The sequence below is a fragment of the Fusarium tjaetaba genome, assembly GCF_013396195.1.
Source record: "Fusarium tjaetaba strain NRRL 66243 chromosome Unknown NRRL66243_c0000404, whole genome shotgun sequence".
Lineage (NCBI taxonomy): Eukaryota > Fungi > Ascomycota > Sordariomycetes > Hypocreales > Nectriaceae > Fusarium > Fusarium tjaetaba.
In genome coordinates, this window is record NW_023501600.1 from 1 (window position 1) to 24,335 (window position 24,335).

The 24,335-nt window shown below is 50.2% G+C and overlaps 6 protein-coding genes across 6 annotated transcripts; 1 reads left to right on the forward strand and 5 right to left on the reverse strand.

Moving 5' to 3' along the window:
• Window positions 1-998: 998 nt before the first annotated feature.
• FTJAE_13351 (bromodomain protein) lies at window positions 999-3,906 on the forward strand (the record flags this gene model as incomplete). Its single annotated transcript, XM_037346487.1, has 3 exons — window positions 999-1,093; window positions 1,213-3,493; window positions 3,547-3,906. The coding sequence occupies 3 exons, from the start codon at window positions 999-1,001 to the stop codon at window positions 3,904-3,906; spliced, it is 2,736 nt and encodes a 911-aa protein (XP_037199611.1).
• A 1,997-nt stretch (window positions 3,907-5,903) lies between these two features.
• On the reverse strand, window positions 5,904-6,885 carry FTJAE_13352 (thiamine pyrophosphokinase; the record flags this gene model as incomplete). The annotated part of the gene is made up of 2 exons (XM_037346488.1): window positions 5,904-6,792; window positions 6,842-6,885. 2 exons carry the CDS (start codon window positions 6,883-6,885, stop codon window positions 5,904-5,906), a joined length of 933 nt encoding a protein of 310 aa, XP_037199612.1.
• A 377-nt stretch (window positions 6,886-7,262) lies between these two features.
• On the reverse strand, window positions 7,263-8,633 carry FTJAE_13353 (uncharacterized protein; the record flags this gene model as incomplete). The annotated part of the gene is made up of 1 exon (XM_037346489.1): window positions 7,263-8,633. One exon carries the CDS (start codon window positions 8,631-8,633, stop codon window positions 7,263-7,265), a length of 1,371 nt encoding a protein of 456 aa, XP_037199613.1.
• Window positions 8,634-9,246: 613 nt separating this feature from the next.
• Window positions 9,247-9,726, reverse strand: FTJAE_13354 (uncharacterized protein; the record flags this gene model as incomplete). The annotated part of the gene is made up of 1 exon (XM_037346490.1): window positions 9,247-9,726. One exon carries the CDS (start codon window positions 9,724-9,726, stop codon window positions 9,247-9,249), a length of 480 nt encoding a protein of 159 aa, XP_037199614.1.
• Window positions 9,727-10,276: 550 nt separating this feature from the next.
• On the reverse strand, window positions 10,277-12,374 carry FTJAE_13355 (hsp70; the record flags this gene model as incomplete). Its single annotated transcript, XM_037346491.1, has 4 exons — window positions 10,277-10,609; window positions 10,660-11,485; window positions 11,533-12,132; window positions 12,178-12,374. 4 exons carry the CDS (start codon window positions 12,372-12,374, stop codon window positions 10,277-10,279), a joined length of 1,956 nt encoding a protein of 651 aa, XP_037199615.1.
• Window positions 12,375-14,248: 1,874 nt separating this feature from the next.
• Window positions 14,249-16,657, reverse strand: FTJAE_13356 (CMGC RCK MAK kinase; the record flags this gene model as incomplete). The annotated part of the gene is made up of 2 exons (XM_037346492.1): window positions 14,249-16,435; window positions 16,493-16,657. The coding sequence occupies 2 exons, from the start codon at window positions 16,655-16,657 to the stop codon at window positions 14,249-14,251; spliced, it is 2,352 nt and encodes a 783-aa protein (XP_037199616.1).
• Window positions 16,658-24,335: the final 7,678 nt, after the last annotated feature.

The following is a 24,335-nucleotide window of genomic DNA, read 5'->3' on the forward strand; positions in this document are numbered from 1 at the left end:
CCCCCCTCCCTCTTCCGGTTCCCGGCCAGCAAAAAACAAGCACGGCACAGCGCTGAGCAGCCCAACGCTATTGCTCTCTCTCACTGGCAAAAAACTGAACTGCGACCGCAACTGGCCACTCAGAGTTCCTCCCCTCTTGGCAACCACCCTGCACCTTTTCAGTTAACGGCAAAGCACAAAAAGCACCTTCCGCGCCCGATCACGATAAGAGCTCCTTCCAGTTCTTATTGTTCTCGAAGCCGGCGATCACCACCAAAAATCACCACCGCCTTCCCCCAATCAAATCAATCAATATTGATTGACCTTTAATAGGTACAATCACTTCTTTCAATCCATCGCATTTATTCACTTTCACACCATAATCAATAATAGGTTTTGTGATTCGAGAGTCTTCTCTGAATTGCTTAAACTGTTTCGTCTTTTGATTAGTCATTTTTTTATTTCTCCAATTTCTGGCCTTCTTCTTTCTTCTCTTTCCGTTTTACGTACTCTACCTTGTATTGTACTTACTGCTCCGCTGCGCTACGCTACACTGCACTGCACTACACTTGCGCTGCACCTGCACCTGCACCCTCACGCGCAACAAAGACTCCGTCGCGAAATCAGCTGTTCGATTTCCATTGTCAGCGTCATTGCTTCGGCTCTACTCCTCTTTTTTTTCTCCCACCTCGACCTACCTTGCTCTTGCCTCTCACAGGCTACGAGCTATTGCCATCGACTCCGCCTACCTACACCTACCTTTTTGCCGCTAGGCTGCCAGAATTCAGAGGAGCTACCAATATAAGATCGCGACCCCCCGCCTTCTAATCCAATTTCGCAACTGCGCGACGCGCCTCCATTCCTACGTATCCACTTCTCAATCTCCATCGCGCATCAACACCACGTCGACTCGCGATAATCCTCGACTCATCGTTTTCACGTGCGCATCGTTATTTCATGTCGCGACGAGTCAACTAAGCTAGACCTGTATTGACGCGCCTTTATCGCGAACAGCCATTATGGCTTCACCAAACCCCGATGCGACCGCTCCCACAAACGAGAATACTTCGCGCGATGCCACAGTAGAAAAGGAACAAAAGTCCGAAGTCAACGGGTAAGTTGCCCCTCAGTTCTGATGGCGCGCTTTTTTGCCTGTGCCGTCGCGTGCCATACGGCTGTGATGCATGGCGCAAACGCGCACATTGTTTCTCAGCACTCTGACATGTTTATCAGGCATGCGACACCTGAAAAGCCAAAGGACACACCTGAATCTGCGCCTGCCAATGGCAATAAAGCAGACGATCATCCCGTCGAGAATGGTGTCAACAAGGACATAGAGATGGCAGAGGCGAGCGATGAGAAGAAGCCCTCTCAAGAGCCTTCGGCGGACGAAAAGAACGATCAAAAGACCGAAGGTGATCAGACGAAAGAGACTGGTGACGCCAAACCTGTGGAGGAGCCCAAGGCTACGGAGGACTCTAAGGCTACAGAGGAGGACGTCGATATGACAGACGTTGCGCCTGTGGAGAAGCCCGGAGATGAGAAGCCCGCTGAAGATGCGACCCCAAAAGAGTCCAAGGACGTCGATATGGCAGACAAGCCTGTAGATACTCCCGAAAAGACTGAGGGAACAAACGACAAGGCTCCCGCTTCTTCCAACGATACTGCGGCTCCCTCCTCGGAGGCTGAAGTCCAACCTACCAGCCTATCTCAGCTGGCTATCGATACGAAGGAAGAGGATGCCCCTAAACCTTCCACCGAGGTCTCGATGCAGGATGCTCCCGTTGGTGACACTTCCGTTAGCTCCAAGGTAGCCCGCGAACGTGAGGATGATGCCACAGACGAGCCTGCACCAAAGCGTGCCAAGACCGAGCCCAAATCTGAAGAACCCGCCGACGTCACATCCACTGTCTCCAAGACTGAACCGGACTCTGCTGAGTCTGCCCCCGAGAAGGAGGTCTCTCGCTTCGCTGGTCTTACCAGGTGGAATGAGGCCGATTTCAAGAACCAAACGCTCACCCCTTTTCAACGACGCGAGTTCCGCAAAGTGCTAGGACGTGTGAAGAAGACAAAGGCTGGTGGCCATTTCAAAGACTCAGTCCCCAAGATGTGGCCTTCACTCGCTGAGAGTTATTTGGCTAAGATCGAGAAACCTATGGACCTTTCCGAGATTGACCGGACCCTTCGTGATATTAATGGTGCTTATGTTACGGTCGGTGATTTTCAGGATGCCCTGGTTCTCATGTACGACAACACCCGCAACTTCAATGGAACCCTCCATGAGGTTACGGGTGCTGCGTTCAATGCCATTCGAAGTATCTGGGAAGAAGTTGCCACCATCCCACAAGAAGAGGCAGTCAAGCCCAAGCAGGTCCCCAAGCCCAAGCCTCCCCGCGAGTCGCGTATCAGCTCTCTCGGCGATTCTATGGCTCGGAAGCCATCCGTTGGGCCTGGCGCTAGTCCCGCCGCCGAAAGCGTGTCGTCAAAGCCGCGGCTTGGATCTCAAGAAGCCAATACTGCAGCTACCGAACTGCGCCGTGCCTCATCTGCCACTGAGGGTGATCGTCCGAAACGAACCGTCCGTGCTCCCAAATCAAAGGACATTGACTATACCACGAAGCCTTCGCGAAAGAAGCTTAAGCCTGAGCTGCAGTTTTCTGAAGAGGTATTGAACGATTTGATGTCCCCCAAGAACCACGCCATCAACAACTGGTTCATGGAGCCAGTTGATGCTGAAGGACTCAACATCCCTCATTACTATTCCATCATCAAGAAGCCCATGGACCTGGGAAAGGTGGCTCGTATGCTCAAGAGTGGCGACATCAACAACATCAAGGACTTTGACAAGAACGTGCGGCTGATCTTTTCCAATTGTTATACCTTCAATGGCAGTGTTGACCAAGGGAATACCGTGTCATATGTAGCTTCCCAATTGGAGGACTACTACAACAGTTTGATGAAGGATAAGGACAGCTGGTTAGCAAGACACGCCAAGGCTCATGCTCCTGCTGCTTCCCACGGTAGCGACGAGGAAGATGAGGACGAGGAGGCCGATGGCGATGGCGAAGAGATAACAGCTCCTCCAACTGCAGACCACAGCAAGGAAGTGCGAGACCTGGAGAAGAAGCTGAGGGAGGAAAGCGAGAAGCTGACCGAGCTTCTATGTGGGGATTCGCCTAATGAGAGCATGGTCGCAATGCAGAAGAGCATCGTTAACCTCGTACAAGAAAGTCTTCTGAAGGCGAAACAGACTCTCAGTGCGCACCGCTCAAAGCATCCGGAAAAACCCTCGAAGAAGGCCAGTAAGCCGAGCAAGCCTAAGCCCAGTGGATCTGCCCCCCGCAAACCCAGCGGAAGTGTGGCAAATGCAAAGAAGCCTAGTGGCACCAAGAAAGCTGCGAAGAAGACTCTCACCGCGGCGGACAAGGACGCCATTGCTTCTGCTATCAATGATCTTGATGGTGCACAGCTTGACCGCGCTATCGATATCATCAAGCGTGACACTGGCCAAAATGTAAGTTCACCAATATCGCCCGTGATATTGACAACGTGCTAACGACCCTGTAGGAGAATACCGACGGAGAGCTTGAGCTAGATATCGACCAGCTGAGCAATGAAGCTCTGCTCAAACTCTGGGAACTCTGTAAGAAAGTGCTGCCTGGGTTCGGGAAGGACAATAACGTGCCATCTTCTCCAGAAGTGAGCCGGGCAGCGCCGCCTAAGCATACGAAGGCATCATCGACATCGGCGAAGCCCAAAAAGAACAAGCCCATGAGTGCCCGTGAACAGGAGGAACGAATTGCGCAGCTTCGTGATCTCAGCAACCTGTACAGGCCGGGTCAGGAGCCTGGCGAGAACCAACCTGTGTTGCAGGCCCCCACACCTACGGCCGAGTCTAGTGATGAATCGGACTCGGAGGAGGAGTAGAGGTGGCGCCGGGCTGAGAGATGGATTGTATGAGTTGCATGACTTTTTGGGAGCTTGGATGTTTCGTCGACCGGAGAGCATCAGCCACCATTATACCCAGCCGCATGGCTACACCAGGTGTCATGCTTGCTCAAAGGGGCGACGCGGTGTGCTTGAACAATACTCGAGCCTGCCGCCTCGGATGAGGCAGACATAACCAAGCCTGATGAATCGATAATGAAGACGTCGTCATAGTTCTTAGCGAATATGGACATTTGGGATCAACAGGGAGTACCTGGCGCAGAGAGACATAGGGTGATATGATAATAGCTGGCTTTCTGGTGCGGGAAAGCAACGATGTGGCTTGCTGAGGATTGGTGGGGGCAAGACCATGCATAGTTTTGGGGAGATACCCTGACTGAGGAGGATCGATAACGCATGGTTGCTTGGTACTATGCGCCAAGGTGAAGTTGGATGGCAGCGGGCATCTGAGCCGCTTGTCGGTGGTTTGTGGCTTTAGATGTAACCATATCGATAAAAAAACTTTGTTATCCCATTTTGTCGCGTACTGTGATGTACATGTTTGAACAGATATGATTGATTTCTGCTAGGCGCTTGGCTGGGAAACTCGAACGACTCGACGTTGATTGAGTGTTTGTCTGGCGCGTACTCCGTAGAGGTCGATCGATCGATCTCTTGATGTCGTTCGGAAGCCATGTTATAGTGAGTGGCACAACCCATTTTCGGGGAGCATTTCCGGGTGTTCTGATGGCGAAGCTGTCTGTGTCTTTGAATGCGACTCACGACATGGCTGCAATGACCTCGGACTTCTGAAGCGATTGTTTTGGCATGACAACGTGGCATTTCGCAAGAAAGGTTTTTGTGGTTGAGTTCACAATTATAAACTCAGCCGTGGTGCAGAAGTGGAGTGTTGTTGTGTTGGTCTTTGGTGTAAGGTAGCCGAGCTTGGTGATGCTTCCGCGGCGTCAAGGGTATCGACTTTGAACGAGAAATACACGAGAGTATATGAAACCACAGTAGAAGAAAGGAAAGCATGTAGTTGGAGGAGTGTGAGTGAATCATAGAGGGTTGTGATGTGGAAGGGAAGATGTCAGTGATGGACTGAACGCCGTGGGGGAATGCCATGATAGTGAAGAGATGTGCCAATACGAAAAGATCTCAAAACGGTGCAAGTCAGGCCGAATCTGGAGACAAGCTATAATAGCAGACATTATAGTCTCGTACTTACGAGCATAATGCAGAGGGAAATGGCCATCAGCGCATATCAAACAAGTGCTTTGCTTCTGTCGGCGTGAAGCAGAGTCCCCGTCTGATGTGGCAAGGCGGGGTTGAAGGAAGGTCAGCAGACAAAGAGGAGAAAGTACGTACCAATACGATAACAACCGGACGTATATCGCCATAATTACTCACAAGTACGAGGAGCTACTTGTCCCAGTATCACATCGTGAAATGCAGTATTCGTCGTTGACGGGTTTGTCGCTGGTAGGTTTTTTTCGTTTTACTGGTAGAAATTTGGGGGGAGTAAGGTGGACTTTTTTGGTGGGCTGATGGGGGAGGGAGGAGTACTGTTCGGGAAGGAACCTCGCCTCGCCAAAACAGCAAACAGTGTGATATTGGTGCTGAGAGTTTGACTACCCTGGACAGATAGGCCTGAGAGAATTTGGTGACTAACACTGGGAAACCATACTAGGGAAAACGATGTGATATTCTTGAGAAGGGCAATGAATTGGGGTTGGTTTGTGCACACAAAGGCATTGTATTTTTTGATATTCGTTACCTGCGATGATTCAATACTGCGGCGAAACCACTCGCTTGTGGCCTCAACTTATGTGAAACTATTGCAATTAGAAGACTGTGACAAGACACACTGATCACCTGGCTACACACAAGGGCAAAGAAACCTTAGGACCTAGAGCCTAAATCACGAAGCCTAACATAAGCTCAAGGGGCTCTTTAATGAATCTGTTTCACAATACAACATCTCCAAGTTGCACCCACTACACATCAGACTGCATCGGCACAGGGATCTCTCTCCTTAACCTCCTCTGAATCTCCTCAAAGTCACTCTCGTTCTCTTTCGTGATGAACCCCTTCCTGATCAAGAAGTCGATCATGACAGGACACACATTCGGCTTAAACTGTCCCGCCAACATGCGCTCTATCACTTCCTGACAATCCATGAGCACAAACTCCTCCACTTCATCGTCTCCCGGTCGAGGAATAACATCCTTCGGCATTTCTAGATCGAAGACGTAGATGATATCTGAGTGGAATAGCTTTGACTGCTGGTTGATGTTCGCCAGTGTTATCGCTCCCGCTGATTCAACGCTCGACGAGACGAGATCGGGCGGGAGACAGGCTTCTTCGGTAGATTCGGCTTTGATACATGCAAGTGGTGTATCACTGGCCTTGATACCACCAGCGACAGTACTGTCCAGCAGACCAGGGTAGCTGAAGAGGTGACGGCTCCGTCTCGCAACCCAAATCTTTATCTTACCACCATCATCGCGTACATACCCCGTCAAATGAGCGCCCCTCGTCGCAATGCCAAACAACGGAGCAGCAAACCTCTCCACCTGCACGAACTCCCTCGCGCCGACTATGCGAAAGTACTCACTGTGTTCCTTGTGCAGAATAGGAAACAGATCATCGTCAATGGCTTTATCGACAGCTTCTTGAAACGCAGCATTTGCGTGCTCTGTAAGTGTTGAGCCAGATGGAGGTTCACTCAATGTGACGGTGCGGTTGTTATGGTCGATGGCGAAGGATGTGGGCCATGGCAATAGAGATACTGTGGCGGGGAGGATGAAGCCATGGGGGCGAGGGTCAGGAGAGAGAAAGAGACGGTAGTAAGAGGCGTGATATGTTGCGAAATCCAGAGGAGCACTTAAGTCGTTGGTATTCTGTGAGTTTTGTGATGAGGGAGAGGACGTACTTGTCAATGGTAGTGATGAGATCGAGCAGGTTGAGGCCTGTCATGATGGCGGGGGTGTCGTGAATCGAGTAAGTCTTGTAAAGACCCCTCTGTTAATATACGAGATGCGCTGAATGCTTGATTGATCTTGATGTTGTAGATGTTGCAATGAGATTAAGGTAAAGAGCTGATGAGAGTGGAGATGCATCTGATTCTGACTGGACAAGTTGGCCAATGTGAATGGAGCACAATCTACCACAACTGTTTGTTTGTATGTATTTTCAAACGAGAAATCTTAGCAAACCAAAACATCCTTTTAATTTGCCTAATCCTTTCTATGACCACGGATCTATCCTGATCTATATCTTGAAGTCTCTATCAAGTCAAAGTCATAGCTTCAGCTCTGTAATAGAGCGGCCCATCAACCATCACCTCTCATCATCTATTCGTCCCCTTCGTCATCCTCACCAAACAACTCCTCCATATTCATAGCCTCGAGTGTATTCTCAAGCACTCTTCTACACCTCGCTCTATAATCCAACGCCAACTGCTGATTCCTCGTCAAGTCACCTCCGCCCACAACCTCCACGTCCGTCTCAAGCAACCTTTCCAGCTCCTGCATGACCTTGTGCTGGATGATGGCCGCAGTCTGCTGAAGGAACATTCGCCCGTCTTCACTGACTTGTCCGCTGAAGAACTTCTCTTGCTGCTCCTGCTCTGAGCCTTCGCTGATAAGTGTCGAGCGTTGTTCTGGTGGCGCGAGCGTGCAGAATATGTCCCAGACCATGTCGTGCTGGACATGTTGGAAAGCTCCGAGGATAGGGGCTGAACCACTGAGCTGGACGGTTTGTTTTGAGCGTGCAAGGAGGGAGCTGGGGTCTCGGATGGGTCGTAGAGAGATATAATACTCCTCTGTGGCCTCACCCTTTGCAGGCTGACGTTTCCGCACATGAACATAGTCGTTGTGCAACTCCTCCGTCTCAGGGAGCATGAACCCATATCCCAGCAGTAGCTCAGCATTTGTCTTCATGCTGTAGTTGTTGAAGACCTGCTCCCCAGCCTGATACGCTTTCTCAACCTGGAGACTACAGCCATTAATCCTTTCATTGCGTACCCATTCCACTTTGGTAGTCATATCATGATTTCCTACATCAAATAGAGGCATGAGAACAGAAAAGTCGTCTAGCTTGACACCTTCGGGAAGACGTTGCTGATCCTCTGGCCCAAGAACAAGACTCGGGCGGAAACTTCTACTTGAGAAGATACTGTACGCCCATTGATACAAAGTCAATGTGAATTGTTTGAGAATGTCAGGCTCCCACGACTCAGCAGTCAAAAGATCATGCGCCGTCTTGAATTCTCTCTTCACATTGGCTCTTATGCCAGTAACTCCAACCCCGATATTCGTCCCTTCAAACAACTCGGCATCCTCGTCTGGCCAAAATGGCGGAAGAGACCAAGAATCATGATCCTCAGGCTGTGGTAAAGCCTGTATATATGGCGCCCAGAAAGACTCTCCCTTTAGTAGAAAGTGCTTGATGAGAACAAAACGACCAATGACATGCGGCGGCGTTTGTGCCAAGAACCCCGCGGTAAAAGGCTTTGGGTCATCTCGGCCAGGAAGAGTGTTGAGATATGAGAGCGTGAGAGACGAGGGGATGCTGACGATTGTGTCAGAGGGCGCTGTAGGGGCTGTTGCGCGGAACGAGAGGCCTGTTTCGGGCAAGTGAACGACTTCGACTGAAGGATTGATACTTGCGCCTTGAGAACGCGCCCATTTTAATAGGGCAGACGCATGCTCTGATGAAGCCATATTGAGATTGAATGAGTGAAAGAGTGAGGGTTGAAGAATTGTTGATGTCTGTGCCCCACCTTGAAAAGTGGAAGAACAAGCCATCTATCTTGAAGTGACGTATTGGAGATCATCAAAATATATAAAAGATTTCAATTAATAAACGACTGAAATTATGCCTTATACTAATTATAGTACTAGACAGAGGTAAAAACAAACTTGAGACCTTTATCTTAAGTGATAACAAAAGCTTAGGCAATTTAGTCTAAATTGAGGGTAGCCTTTACTGAATTTATTTTGATAACCTCTTCTAAAGTTCTATATTTTCTTGCTCCCTGACGGTGTCTCAAAGTCCTGAGGAGTAAATAACGTTGCTGGTATCAGTCAGAAGAGCGTCTATCACCCTCGACAAAAATGAGTTCTCATGTTCCTTCTGGCATTACTGCACCATGTCAGACCGAAATTGTTGATGAATAACTATGTATTATGAGTTATGGCGGAACTAGTCATTTCCTCACAATGAAAAGTCTTGAATGAAGTTGGCGTTATTACTGTATTGATTGAAACGACTGGGCTCTGAATATCCTCGCCACTACAGGCATCGTATCCCAAAACTATAATTATACTTACCCTCTTAGACAAGATCTGTACTTCTCGTCCTAACCCTCCTGAAAACAGGAACAGCATCTCTCCCATTCCCAACCCACTTCACAACATCCTTCCCAAGATCCAACCCCTTGACCTCTTTCATCTTTGCAATCTCATCAGCGGCAAAGCCATAGAACAACTTCAGGTGATCATCTCCATCCCCCAAATCATCTATAGTCAGTCTAAGTTGTTCATTCATAAGAACGATACTACTGATCTTCATATGCTTATGATACGTCTCACTCGAAAGCCTCTCGTGAAGAATCTTCTTCCAGAGCCTAACAGCTGCGAGAGATTTATCTTGAATTACCCACCAGGGTGAATGGACATCCTCGAGCGGGTCGTTGGGCCATTGAAGCCAGGGGACTTTAATGGCGATGATGGAGTGGTCGTTGGGGTTGTCGAAGGAGCGGTAGCAGCAGACGCCCTGGGGGTTGGGCCATTGGAAGCTTAGATATGAGCTCATCTTGAGTGCTTACTTACCTTGGGTGTATTAAAATATTAAATATTAGATGTTGTCTTGAAACGTATTTGGAGCTGTATTGTTTAGTCTGTGATTCCAAGGTAAAGGTGATGTGCCGTCCTTTTATAGGTATGGTATGAGATATTCATATTGCGCAGTCGTTGCTGGGCTGTCAATCCATGGTATCTGTTCAGGAGTTTGGAAGTGTAAGAGCAATGGAGAACATGGTGTTCGTGCGTGTTTGCGGTCGTCTATTATAAACCAAGCCTTATGCAAGTCGAGTCTCGAGGCGAACAAAGGGAAAGGTCGACTATCAAACAATGCCAAGCTTGAGAACAAGCCCGAGGTAGAGTCGTTATAGTATTCAGTGGCTTGAGCCAACCAAAGGTGAGCGAGAAACTAAGAATCCAGTCACTGGGCCAAATTTACGATCTCACGAATTGCCACTTCATCCAATGGAACACAGATAAGAACCAAGATCAACTTAGTCAATAGATATATATGCACATTTTCTAACCCATATCTCGCGAATAACTCCGCTAAATCAAAGGCCCTAGTGAAACTCAGCCTCGACCCTTCCATACCTGACCCCATCAACCTTCAACTCAAATCCCAAGCCCGCACTCTCGACCCTCATTTCCAGTGTGAAATCTAAATTATCAAACTCAACGCCTCTCGTCGTCGTTAATCTCGTAAATAAACTCCTTGGAACGGCGTTGAGGTCTGTTGTGAGGGTACACACGTGGATCAGGTCGCGAGTGTATGCTGCAGGTGGTTCGTCCGCGTCACATGCTATGAGATCGTCGGTGACGATGAGGGATTGACCGGGGCGGAAGTTGCGTGTGTAGTGGAATGCGATGGGTGCGAGTGGTGATAGAGCCTCGCCCTATTATGTGTTAGAAGTTGGGAAAGAGTTCATGAAAGTAGGAGACGTACCTTGGCAATATGCCATTGCATCCGGTCGGAGACCATCCAGCGTTCCCATAAGGGAGACCAGTATCGTTCACTGACCGAATGCTTATCCTCGTCATACACAGTAGCATACGATGTACCATAGTGCATTCTCGACTTGCGAGAAATAACCATGTTGCCTTCCAGTCCTCGCAAGACAGCACCTCGCACAACCGCCGTCCAAGCATACACTGGCTGCATCACTTCGATGGAGCCCGCTTCCTGTGTGGAATTGGCATTGGCGTGCGTAGGCCTCTCGCTGTACGGCGGCGGAGCAGCGCTTGTGAAGTGGTTCTTGAGCCGACGATATAGGTAATCACTCTGGCCAAAACCTCCGACTAACACGATGCCGGAGACAATGCCTCCTTTGGAGCGAAGGCCTGTGACTTGGCCCTGGACAAGGTCACAGACCTCTTTGACTACAGGCTCGAAGATGTCCTTGACTTGTTCTGCCGTCATGACGAGGAAGCCTGAGTCCAGCCCAGCATCTTCGTCATCGGGAAGGCCGGGGAAGCTAGGGAGGTTAGCGAGAACCAAGTAGGTATTCGGGTATACATACGGGACATTGACTTCCTGATGCTCATCCTCATTGAAATTCCGTTTCACAAACTCTTCAAAGTATCGAAGACCCATTTGCCATGTCTTGCCTTTCTTAGCCTTCATCTCATCAAACCTAGTCTGACCGAGACGGCCTCTAACATGCTCTTCAAATCGATAATTCAAGAAAGCACTTCCACACAGCCCTCCTGTTCCAACCGCAGACTCTTCTACACGGAGCGGCTTGAGCGAGATAATTTTATACGCGATCAAACTGCACATTGTCAGTACCACGCTAGGTGAAAGGGCTGCTAAACTTACTCAACAGTACCACCTCCAGCATCACAAACAATAAAATTATCACCCACATTCAGATGATTCGGCTGGATCGCCTTGAGCGTATACACAGCCGCAGCCTCAGGCTCACTGATCATCTGAATTTCGGACCTCAACCCCATACCCGCTCTCTCAGCAGCCTGCAGCGTAGTGTTCTTTGCAGCATCGCTCCAAACAGCCGGGCAAGTGAGTACAAACTCAACTTTTGTCGACGCCATGAACGACTCGCCGTACCTACGTGTGAGCGTATCCATGGTATGTTTGTAAATCTGAGTCAAGTAGTCACTCACGGCGTCGACGACATTTTTGTTGAAGCGCTTGAGCTGTGCGGCTGTGTCGAGCGGGCTGACGTAGAAGGGGAGTTTTTGAGATCGGTCTAGAAAGAGCTTGATGCAGCGAAGACGTGACTCCTCTGGCTTGAACTGGAAACCCCATTTTACTGTCGGTTCAGTGCCTTGCGGTGCATTGGGAGGAAAGTCATAGGCAATCTCAGTTGGGACTTTGTCCGATGTAATACCATTGCCGCCAGGCCAAGTCTTGATGATTTCTATATCATCAGGGGTAGAAGTGTATACGGCAGCAACACTACAAACATTAGCTTCATATTCTCTCTAAGCTTGAGGTACTCACCCTGAAAAGGTAGTTCCAAAATCAACACCCACAATCAAGCGATCATTCAGAGGCGTCTGCTCCCTCACTAATTCTCTAACAGGCCCATTGATAGCCTCCGTGGAGCTTGGGGGGGTATAACTGTTGAAGTAATTATTACGACTGTCCCGGTTCCGCTGGCTGCTTGTGCTAGGTCGCATTGGCAGATTGAGACTCATGATGGGCTGATTGATAGTGATACTGATAGTGATAGAGGTCCAGGTTTCTCAGTTAAATGCTCATCCATTAGTCCATGAATCCTTCAGCCAACACCGAATTTATCCCTCCCCCGCGTGAGATGATCCAGTCCAGCCTCGTCTTTAATGATTGATGCTGAGCGATCAAAAAGAAACGATATTTTAGAGAAAATGAGATAATCCAAGTTGGTGAGATGTTTAGATTATCCACTGGTAAGATCGTCGCAAAGTTCTCGGCTTTCTCAAAGTCCGTCCAATATGAATCAGTTGATTCGATGGTCGCTCAGCGTGAAACGTCTATCGTTACGTAGGGCTCAGGAACAAACACTGAATAAAAGTCGCCAACGACCCCCAAGAACAAAAATAGCGTTTGACACGTTTTAAAGAGACACAGAGATCGTCTCCGTTTCGTAATAGTCACCGCTCGTCGTCAGTTCTTGGCTTGGCTTACCAGGACAGGTGAGTGCTGCCTAAGGCAAGCGTCGTGATATTCGTTCTAGCTGGGCACGTGACTATGAATGATCACTTCATCCATGGCCTCTCACCATCTCAATTCAATTCAACTCATCTCTCGCTTGAGTTACATTGTTCAATTGTTTGAACAAGAACTCTTTCAGACTCATCTCACTAAACTCAATGTCATTGATCACATTGTGGCTCGCAATAATGACGCCCCAACAGTCACTCGTGTGAACCATAGTAATATTGCAAAAGTCTAAGAGATTTGCTTATTCCCATCCCAGCTTAATATTGTGCAAATAATACCGTGCATGTCACTCCTCAAGCCACCTCATCTCCTGTCTTTCAATCTCTAATTTGGCTGCCTCCCCGCTTTCCACAAATGTTGCCTCATTATTCTGACTTGATCCCCCACTGCTAAAGGGAGGCAGAAACTTTCTTGTCGAATTAACGAGACCGCCAACATTCTCCATCAAGCCCACGATGCTTAGTTCACATAGGCCATTGGGCAGTCCAAGCAGAAATAGCATAGAGCACATGAAACAGTAATTGTTTTGATATTTTGTTGATTAACCCCATGGTTCCCTCCTCATACCAAGGCATCCCTTCTCCTGTTGCCGGGGCGCGTAAAATTATATACTTTGATCATAAAATTGCAAACTGCTTTGTCTGGCATCCTGGCCGGCGAAAGACTCCATCTATTGATTCGACAGTCTCTCAATGCATTGACTGAAAAGGTGGGGAATAATGAAATGCTCGCTGACTTTTTTTACATGCTTCAAATAAGCAAACGATGGCCAAGTATGGCCGTCACTCTGTCCATCTCCTGGGGAGGTGTCCTGTTTGACCCTTTTTTGGTCCATTCAAGCAAAGATAACCCAAGAATATGACAAAGAAAATGGCCGGTCATATTCAGCCCAAGCACCTCAGACTCCTTTCCACCTTTCTTATATAGTAGTGAGACAAAGGAAAGAAATTGATTGAGTGGTATGTGTGTGGTATTGCTTCAAGCAGATTGCTGCGGCTGCGCTCGCCTGTGGTCTATAGGGGTATTTGATACTCAAGGTATAAAAACGAAGAAGAGCAAACGGTTCAAAAAGTGAGAGATGGCGAAGAGGTAATAGTAATAATAATGTGCAGAAGGCGGCATAACACTGCGGCCGGGTATTTGGTGAAAATGTTGAGTGATGAATCGAAGGGAGGAATAAAGTATGTATAGTCAAGCCAGTATGCCCAAAAATCAAACGGACCGCCCACGTTACAACAATGATAAAAAGATCAGAAAAGGGTCGCATATCTCAACCCAAACACCCAAACACCATGACCATGCGAGTCGATATCAATAACTTTTTCGGCGCCACTGGACGTAATCGTAACAGTATGTCAAGACGAAACACTTAGAAGCGACTGCCAGCAGCCCAGATGCTAGCGGCTGCTGATGCTGCCCACTCGCTTTCCTCATATGGTGGCGTGGGCCACTTGTACTGGTTATCAGTCTTCTTGTTGAGATCAAGTGGCCTGGGGGTAACAGCCTCGTGGCCATCGGCAAACAGGACCTGATTACCGTTGGCTGAGGGTGACGGCGTAGGATACGGGTTCATCAGCCCAATGTTGCTAGCCGACTGTCGAAGAGGCTTATCCTGGTTCTGCTCCATGCGCCTGACGGCCCGTTGAGTGGAAGTCAAAGCCTCGTCTAGAAGCTCCTCTTCCTCATCAGGAGCCTCATATTGATGCACGCCATGTGTCGCTTGGGCCCTCCTTGTCCGGCTAGAGATGGGTCCACCTCGAGCAGCACCGATCAGGTTGTCTACTGACCGGGCTTGGTGTTGAGGAAGCGAGTGATGTCGCTTGAGGGTGCTGGTAGGCGAGATCTGGTGACTGGGCGGAACGGGAGGTCGCGAATCGAGGTTGTTCTGAACATCTCGGAGGGCCTTGTCCAGGGATTCGTAGACCTCGGATTTAGGAATGGGAGCCTGTTGTTGCGATTGGTCAATAACCATGGACGACCGGTTGCTAGCCCAAGGGCCACATCCAACCTGGGCCTCCAGGTCGTCGTCATAGGCGGGTGAGACGGGGGTCTGATGTCGTCCCGAGAACCGCCGCGCACGCTTTCTGAGATGTGAAAAGAAGCTCTCCTTCTGTCCACTCGGAGGGGAGGCGAGGCCAGAATTCCCATTGAGTGCCCTTTCGGCCTGTTGCCGATGCATTTCTGTGTAGTTGTTTGTGCTTGAAGCGACAGAGAGCTGTCGGCCAAGTTTCTTGGTCTTCCCCTGGCCATGTCCATTAGCGTAAGAGTCGTCGTATGTGTTGTTGGCGCGGGCATTTACAGCATCAGGGATCGGCGAGATCGGTCGCGCAGTGGGAAGAATTGGCATGGGCGCTACGTTGGATGGGCCATTGGTCCAAGTGGTCCTCTTTCCGGCAGCAGGGCGAACCTTGGCGGTAGATGCCTCAACAGCCGATGAAGCATGTACAGGTGCGGGTCTGGGAGCAGTGGTATCCTTTGTTTGGGCCTGCATGGTAGCCAGGTCGGTGCTCTCAGAACGTCCGATGAGAGACTTGCGGAACCAAGATTGCTTCACAGAGGTGGGTGTGGTGGTAGCAGCCTCCTTGCTGCTTCGGCTGAGGTCGGACTGCTTGCGTCCAAGGATTCGCGAAGCAGAAGACTTGGGTCGCATAGGATCAACGGCATCAGCAAAGTACTCGTGGGCAAGAGCCTGCGATGATGTTGGGCGGTTCTTGGGGTCCCACATTAAGCACCAAGTGACGAACTGGCTCAAGGAGGTCGGCCATTGGGGTGTTTGCAGAATGGTGTCCATAGCATGGGGTGCCATCTTGGGGAATGAGAAGCCAAGCTTGCCAGCGAGTCTGGTCCCCTCACGCCAATCTCCTCCGCCGACGCGGTTACCGGACTTGTTGTACCAGTTACCAGGGCTGCCCATAATCTCACAAACTCGCCAAACTTGATCCACCTCGTTTCCACCGGGAAACAAGGGCTTCAATGTAGCAATCTCGACAGCCATGGCACCAACAGCCCAGATATCGACGGGGGCAGAGTATTCTCCCGCTCGTAGAAGAACCTCGGGAGCACGGTACCATCTTGTTGATACGTAAGTAGTGTAGGGGAGCTTTGAGTGTGTCTCTCGGGCGAGACCGAAATCGGCAATCTTAACAGTGTATGTGGGTGGTGTTGAAGGGGGAGTAACGAGAGCTGAGTATCGGCGGAAGGTGTTGCCAGATTCATTGTGACCAGAGGTAGTGACGAGAATGTTTTCGGGCTTGATGTCGCGGTGGAAGAAGTGGTGAGAGTGAATGTGTTCGAGACCTTGCATGATCTGGAAAAGAATGCTCTTGACACTGGCGTTGTCGAGACACTTGTGGTCGCGAGCCTTCATCAGTTGGTAGAGGTTTCCCTCCATGTACTCCATGGCGATATGGAGTTTCTTGGTGTAGGGGTCCAAGAAGATGTCGAGAGCGGGAACAAGGTGAGGATGTTGAGGGAGGGTGCGAAGGAAGACGACCTCGCGGAGTTCCAAACAAGGTGCTAGCGACTCGAAGCTCTTCTTCATTGTCTTGATAGCGACCTGCAGAAATGGTTACGGGAGCTGTCACACAAGAGGGTGCACATCGTATTGACTTACCACTGTACCTCGGCGAGCAACGTTGGCACCAGCCGTTCGAACTCTACCCAAAACGACACTGCCAAAGCTTCCATCGCCAATCTCCTTCAGTACTTCAAAGCGATCCTCGAGGGCAAGCTGTTGACCAGAAACACCCCGATGGGTCAAATCGTTTTGTACAGTCATCATGTCGGTTGTGATGGAGGGTCTCTATTTCGGATGCAGTGTGACACGCGAATGAGTTGGGGTCCTGGGGTACGAATGTTATTCGGAGGGTCCCCGAATTGGACGGCAGCCAAGTGAATATACCTAATCGGATCCAAAAACAAGAAGCTCTCTCGAAGAGCTAGAAATCGTTTTACCGGAGCATTCAGATCGGAAAAGTTGGTTTTGGAAAACGGCGGCGAACGAGCGTGGGACCTGACGGTGGGTGGGTGTGAGTGTGCGGCAGCGAGCGTGTGCAATTGTATATAGCAATATTGGTCCCTGAAGCAATCACTCGCGGTAGTAGTAGCAGTAGCACTGTTGATCGGATGGAGTGGATGTGGCGGCGGTAAAGGTAACGAAGTTGTAGATGAGTGAATGGAACTGAACAATGGGAGGTCGAGAAAGAGGGGACGGGATGTAAGTGTTTAGAATCAATCGAGACGACGATGGACGAGAATAAACGTCAATCAAAAGAGATGAGATCTCGCGAGAGGGTCCAGGTTCCAGAAGAGCAAAAGGAGTGACTTGAGTGAGGGTGATTGCAGAAGTGGATAGGGTCGATATTAACGAAAAGGAGAGCGAGAGAAAGCTCTTGACAAGGGCCAAGGGCCACGAGCCAGGGGGGGAGTGGCTTGAATTGGGGTGAACCTGACTGAACTGGACTGAACTGAACCTGCCGATCGGGGCAGGATCCTCAGGCCACTAGCGAATACGTTAAGGTAAGGTAACCCAGTTGCTCTGCTCTGCTCTGCTCCCCAAAAGAGAGGCCCCAGCGAAGAGTTTCCCGCTCGACCTCTTAGTGTGATTAATGCGAAGGATGCTTGAATAATGACCGGGGTGGTTATTGATTCAGCGATTGTTGGGCGATGTCAATAGATGTTGTTTATTGTCATTGTCATTATTGAATGTGTCAGAAGAGGGGAAGAAGAAGAAAAGAGAGAGAAGAGAAATGCAGGTGAGCTGAACATGGGGTGAGCCCTGACGTGGTTCAAATCCAGGGAGACAGACATGATAGAGCGAACATCGACCAACCTATACTGAAGTAAGCAAGTTCCCCCCAGAAAAGCCCAAAGGGACCAAAGCCAGAGTCAGTACAGCACCAGAGGCGTCGACAGGTGAGACGAGAAGGGGGCGTGAGCAGGGACAGCCAGAGGCCAAAAGAGGTGGGCGTGTCGTGGTATCCGTCAACAGCCAAAGTGAGTGGAGTGCAGCGAAGCCGTGGAAAAAGAAGCAATGGAGACTTTGCTCTGTCCAGGGTTCGCCAACGGGAAAGGAGGTCAAGTCCAAGTACTTGCGAGCTGCAGGCGGGACCTTGCAGGAACCTTGGCCGCTGTAGAAAGGTGGCTGGGAGAAAAGGTATCCATATCACCAGCCAACTGTAGACTTGGGCCAATGCATATCACTGTACGCCATCACCAGTCTCTCTTTTCTCCACTCTAAATGCGCCCCTGTCGAAGAAATGGAAAACCCAGCTCAACAGCGACACTTTCAGTTCAGGCTTTATTCGCCAAGATCCGGGTACGTACCCGTGCTCCGGTCAGGGCACTTAGGCACCCCAGGCAGCCTTGAAAGAGACCTGACGGCGAGCACTGTGAGTGCGAGAGCCCGCACTGAGAAAAGGCCCACGGCAGCGGGAGCAGACTGGGCTGCCGGCACACGGGAGTCCCTCTGGAGCTCTGGAGAGTGACCTGCTAACGAAGCCTTATGAACTTAGTTCGAGTCAAGGCGCCCTGGTGGTACCGGTACCTCATTTCGTGCTGATCTCAAGCTGCAAGTCAGAGTACTGATTCACATCCATCCCATGCAGAAATAAGCATAAGCATGCTGTTTTTGCAAATCGATGGGCAAAGGGAGGAAGAAACCCATCTCATGAGATTATCAGATCGGAGACAGCGACACGCGAAATTCCCAATCTCAGGATAACTTGTCAAACTATCGTAGACAAGCGAAGAATGAAACCAGGATCCAAGAGCAACCGCACAAGATCCAATGGGTGTGCAAGGTTCTGGGAAATGGATCATTTGAAGACTTCCTAATCCTAGGGAGGGTCAGAAGAGTCAGAAGAGCACACCAAACGAAACTTAGGGTGTCTTTTTCATGGTGTCGTGTGGCCCTCTCAACTCTGGCTGCCCACTGGTATGGGCTAGAATGTCCGGCGTGAAAAGTCGCAGACGGGCGAATGATATGACACTACAGAGATCACGGGCGGCTTAGTCCTTTCATCCTGAAGCCCAGTCAGTCGCAATCCAGTCGGCTCTTGTTCTTGGACCTTGGTCTTGGAAATAAGGGCCAGTCAGTCAGTCTAAGGCGGTCCCAGATAAATGGAAACGACTCTCGTAACCTCGCTAGCACTGAAGAAAATGGATGACAGAACAATTGGGGACGAACGAAACCACAAGAAACGACCTAGGGCCACCGGGGGAAGCTCCCCTGGCCCCCCTAGGAGCTTTCCAGGATTGGATTTTGCACCGGCGATGACGGCGTCGCAGACATCGACCATTTGTTTGCCGACCCTGAGTCCTTGACTGGGAACTTTTTCGTGCCTGAGGTGCTATCATAATCATAGTCACTTCAGTCACAATCACGGGGATCAAAGCGATGAGCATCCTAGTGTCCAAGCCCAACCTCAATCTCGTGGCGCGGCGGGACCGTTCAATGTTTTCCCGTGTTTTATTTCTTTTTTGGGGCATGGCTCTCCGAGCTGCAAATTGTCGCAATTTTGTGATAGTAACCCAAAGGTCCCCAAAGACGTTACCAACCGCGGCAGCAGATCACGATTGATAGGCCCTGGGAGATGAGCAATCCAGCCTGTCTTGTCACCCAGGACCGCTCCCATGCCAACAAAGATTAACTAACGGCGTGCGTGGGTGAACAATTTATTGGTATCACAATGCTGTGCTTCCCCACAGGCAGGCTGTAATTTGGCGTTCAATGAGCCAAGCAAAATGGTGAAATTGGCACACGGTTAAAACGCCAGACGCGTGCGTTTTGGAGCAGACGCGTTTTCTTACTCGCTATCCGTACACGCGCTCGCTCTGCCGCCTCAGCCTCGGTCGATTCTCGTGGCCTCGCGCCACAGCTCCCTGGGCTGCATATTGAAGATTGGCCGTTGTACAACCGCAACATATTTATCTATCAATAGTTCAGATGAATGGCGCAGTCAAGCAAGTCTTTCCTGCTGCAAGAACCTTCAACTCGTATCGAGCATCCAGGTTCATACCTAATCTCTAACTACTCAAGTGGCGCTCTTGTCAAATTCCAGCCGCAAGAGCCTGCAGAAGGCCCTCTCGAGTCCTGGCACTGTCTACTGTCTCGGGGTCGCATGAAATGGCCGCTGGGCTTTGCCCCTCGTTCATCCCCAAACCTTAGGTTCCTACCTCAGGGCCCTCGTGGGCTACGAGTAATTGGTACGTGCGGGAGGCCGTCGTCCAACAGCCGGGGGGCATTAATCAAACATCCAGCCTAGCCTTGGGTGTTTTTCCTTCCGCTGGGACGTGCCCTGGGATTAATGCTCACAGGGGCCTGGAGGGCAAAAAGAAAAGGGGGAGGGGATAGGAGAGGGGAATATCGACGAGGGGCATTATGACTGTTGAAGTGACGAAACACGCTGGGGAATCACTTTAACACGCTTGGGAATGACAAAGGGCTCTTGCTGAAGCCGTGACAAGAGGGTAAGCAATGCAGCTTCAAGAGGTTGATGTGATGGAAACAAGGAACAGCTTTTTCCGAAACGTACAGACCCTTGTCACACACGTGTACAAGTCCGTTGGTAGTGCGGATTATGCAGCGCCATTCTGGGCATAACTGGGCATAAGACGCCACCCGGGTTTTTAGCCGTTAGAGCTGAAGGTTCTGTTCTGCTCAACTTGTGAGCCCTAAAGTGGTTCTTGGAAAGTCGAAACCCCTCTCGCTGCCTCTGCTTGTGCATTGTGATCGATACACATGGTGTCATCGTGCCTGATCAAGGTGTAAGCAAGTTTGTTCAGTGGTCGTAACGTCATCCAAGATATCGATATCACATATCAGAGGATGTCACTAACATCAGGGTAGCCCCGATCTATTGTCTGGCTGGCATAAGATCAGAGAGCGTTCAGTATGCCGAGAAATGTTCGATCAAGGGTCCAAAAAGACTCGAGAATTCCATTATCCATGCGAGATTGATCCTTTCGCGAGCAAGATTGGGTGCTTCTTTTCTCACTATCATGCTGATCCATCCCATCCCACCAATCCTCGAGCCAACGTCCGGGGTGTGGGGCCGTCTGCCAGGGGCCAGCCGCCGGACCGTAACTCAACAGACTGGCCGCCGTTAATTACCAAACAATCCGCCTGCCAGGTACAGTGTAGTCCGTATGGGTTCTTTTTCATGCCTAATTGTGGGTGAGTGGCCCTTCCATTCGGTACTTTCCAGAAAGCTGCTGCAGGTACCAAACGCTCAGGTACCACTTCACTCCATTCATTCATCCCCATTGTTTGAAACCCCTGGGCTACACCAAGATTCGCACTCGTGGAAGCCAATCTTCTTCTGTGCCCATATCCACGATTGCACCGTGCATTGCTAATTCCTACTCGGGGCACGTTTTCCGATCCTGGCCTCGTCTGTCTGTCACGATGCTGCAGGATCGACCCAATGCAAAGGACACACGCCCGGGGAACGGAGATTGCCTGCAACAAATTTATAGGCGAGCTTGTCACGATGGTACCGTACGGTAGCATTTCCGGGTTCACCGGTGTTGTGGAATAGTCTAGCAGACCTTCTCGAAGGAAAGGTTATCCTGACCCAGGCCCCAACAGACTGGACGACCTAGGCGTCGATCCATCTCGCAACGCAGTGCAGCGGTCGTGAATGATTGTCATCCCCATTGATGTTCCCCCTCCATTTCCCCTCTCGTTGCTTTTTGATTGTCTCACGCAGTGAACGGTAGATTGGATGCCTCCCTCGGTGTTGGTCTCGTTATCAATGCCGCGGCTTGAAACGCGGCAAGTCTTTAGAGCCGTTGGCAGACGATTGCACACCAGCCTTGAATCATGCAGCCGGTTATACTGGCCAAGCACATAGGTAACGGTAGTTATCAATCAACATTAGGCCTTAATTTTCTCGACGAGAGCAGGCGGGGTGAACTCTGATGCGATTGTCCCTGCATTCTCAACCCAGTCGCTCATTCAATCAATCAAAGCTCTAGCTGGCGCGTCGCTTCGTAACCGGCTATGCGCTGTCACGACCCAAGGCTATGTATGCCCAGGAGTTCCCTGCGCGACACGTTTGTCACTTGAGCAACCGAATGCACAGATGATAGATGATGCGAGTAAGCCAGTGCCTAAGATCTCTGACGGGTCCGTTCACTCAGTTCCCAGCCCGACCCTTTGAAGGGACCTCCGATGGTGGCTGAGGTTGAAGGGATCATGAATTCTATTTCAGAAAAGACCCTGTGAACGACCTGCTGCCCGCGGGATATGGCCTCCATGGTGGTCCTCAATGCCCAAGCGCGGCACGCACAGATGGAGGCTGGTGAGCAATGCATTTTTTCTGAAACGAAGACTTGCTTTTGGGTCTGGCTTATGACCAGTATTGAGCTTTCAACTTGCTATGAGGTCGAACTGTGCCTGAACGTGACGTGCCGTGCCGTGTCTCGAAAGTGTGCCTCGATCCCATCGATTTAGCTCAAACATTGTCGTCATTACACCATTTCTTCTCTAACAGCCTACCATTGAGTTGGAAGAGTGTGCCTGTACCTGTTTGACCAGCTCGGCTCACATCATCACCGTCATCAGCCACGAAACCTTTGCTGCCATCTCTTTCCTGCAGTGCTGACTCTCTGCCATGCCTGTTGATCAAATCAATTGGCTGAAGATCGCGATCAAGCCTGCGCCACAAGAGCAATGCCTGCCTGCACCAGTATTCGTATTCCCAGCCCTCGTCTATTCTGGTCTCAATGCCTCACTTTCGCTTTTCCTGCCACCTCTTTCGCTTCTCAGGACCTAGCCAGCCCTGAGACCAACTGGCCTAACGTTTTTCATCAATTGACATTTGTGGAGTGCAGGCGCCAAAGGGTTCTTCCCGATGGGACGCCCCGTGCTGCTCCACCGGAGCCTCGAGCCCGTTGGCCTTCTCTAGCGTGTGCACTATCAACAGTAAAGTGAACTCAGAAGGTCCGAGAATCTAGGAACTGTGCATGAGTAAAATATCGTGTTGTCATTCATTATCTGTGTTTGCAGCCTAAAGCTTAACCTTATAGGCCGCCTTCATCCATAGTGCATGGATAAGTAGCTTTTGGTGATCGGCATCGTCTGGGAAAAGTCGTCAGTTATCAAAAAGCAAATTCTCAACAGCGGTTCCGGCATTGGAAAGGGGCTTGTGATCCTGAGGTTGAGAGTTGAGACTCAAAGCTCGGCTGTAGAGCAGTCATGGACCCATGCTCCGTCACCGCATTGTCGGGTTCACTTTTGACGTGTTCCGCTTGTCCTGAGTGACCATGACTGACTGAGCCTTGCGTTTTTCTTGATGATCCACCAACCGGGACCTGAGCTGTCAGTTCCGTATTGGCCGGGTTTAATGCAAGCTTTTCTTTTGCGTGGAATTGGACGAATGTGGCGACGTCTGTCCATCCCGAGAGCTACGGTAGTCGATCTTAGCCCGCTTGGGTCGACTGTCACAGCGGCATCACTCATGGTGAAGTCATCGAACAGTGTTGTTGCTTGACACGACCATTGGCCACGAAGCGCGTTGTCTTGTCGATCTATTTTGTTTTCTTCATACTGTATCCAGGACCCAGTGATGCTCATCGCAACCGATACTGGCTCGGTGGATCGACAACAGCTTATCGTGGAGCACGGATTCAGGGACCAGCTCTTTCCAACGGGCGGGTTATCTCCAGAGCACCAGGCTCTTTCGGAGGTCTTACTACCAGTCTTGTTTCGATGAAGGGCGCCAACATCTTGCTTTCTCATGGCTGAGAGCTTGTCACGCCGTTTTGGACTTCTAACTTCAGCCCAGTGCTGAGGCTTGCACAAGCGCGAGTCAAAAGGTTGCCTACCCCAGATCCTTTGGCCAAGATGAGTATCGTCCACATGGTATCGGCCTGATCTGGAAGACCTCCAACCTGTATCGGTAAGGGCGTCTTTTTGCAGTCTAGGCCTGACCTTGTCGTCTCTAGAGTAAGTCTATCGATGGTGGATTTAAGAAGATGGACGAAGCCTGTTACCGTAGGTGGGTTGTTCGCCAAGCTTAACCTGACGATGGATACCAGTTTCTACCGTAGACACGCCGTTAGCAACGAATAGTCAATGAATATCTCAGTAGCTTGACACGTCTGTTGAGATCACTGCAGCAACATGGCACGACCCTGGCATGTTGAACAAAAAACTGATGCTTGCTTGTCGGTTGGCGCGGTCACTTGCATACTCCCGTCCAGCCACGCGATGAAGGCCAATAGATTCTCGCAGGTTGCAGGGTAGATGCAGAATGATCTTTCCATAAAGACAGATACTGTAGTCCTTTCGCAGTTTTTCAAATACCTGCAGTGAGTCCGATTACGCTCGGATGCCGAGATGGTTATGCCAATCATACAGCGCGGTACACTCGCTGACCTGAGCATATCTGGCCATCCAAGATGCACACAGTCCGCAGACAACGCACAGCCTTGTGGTGATCGGGGTAACT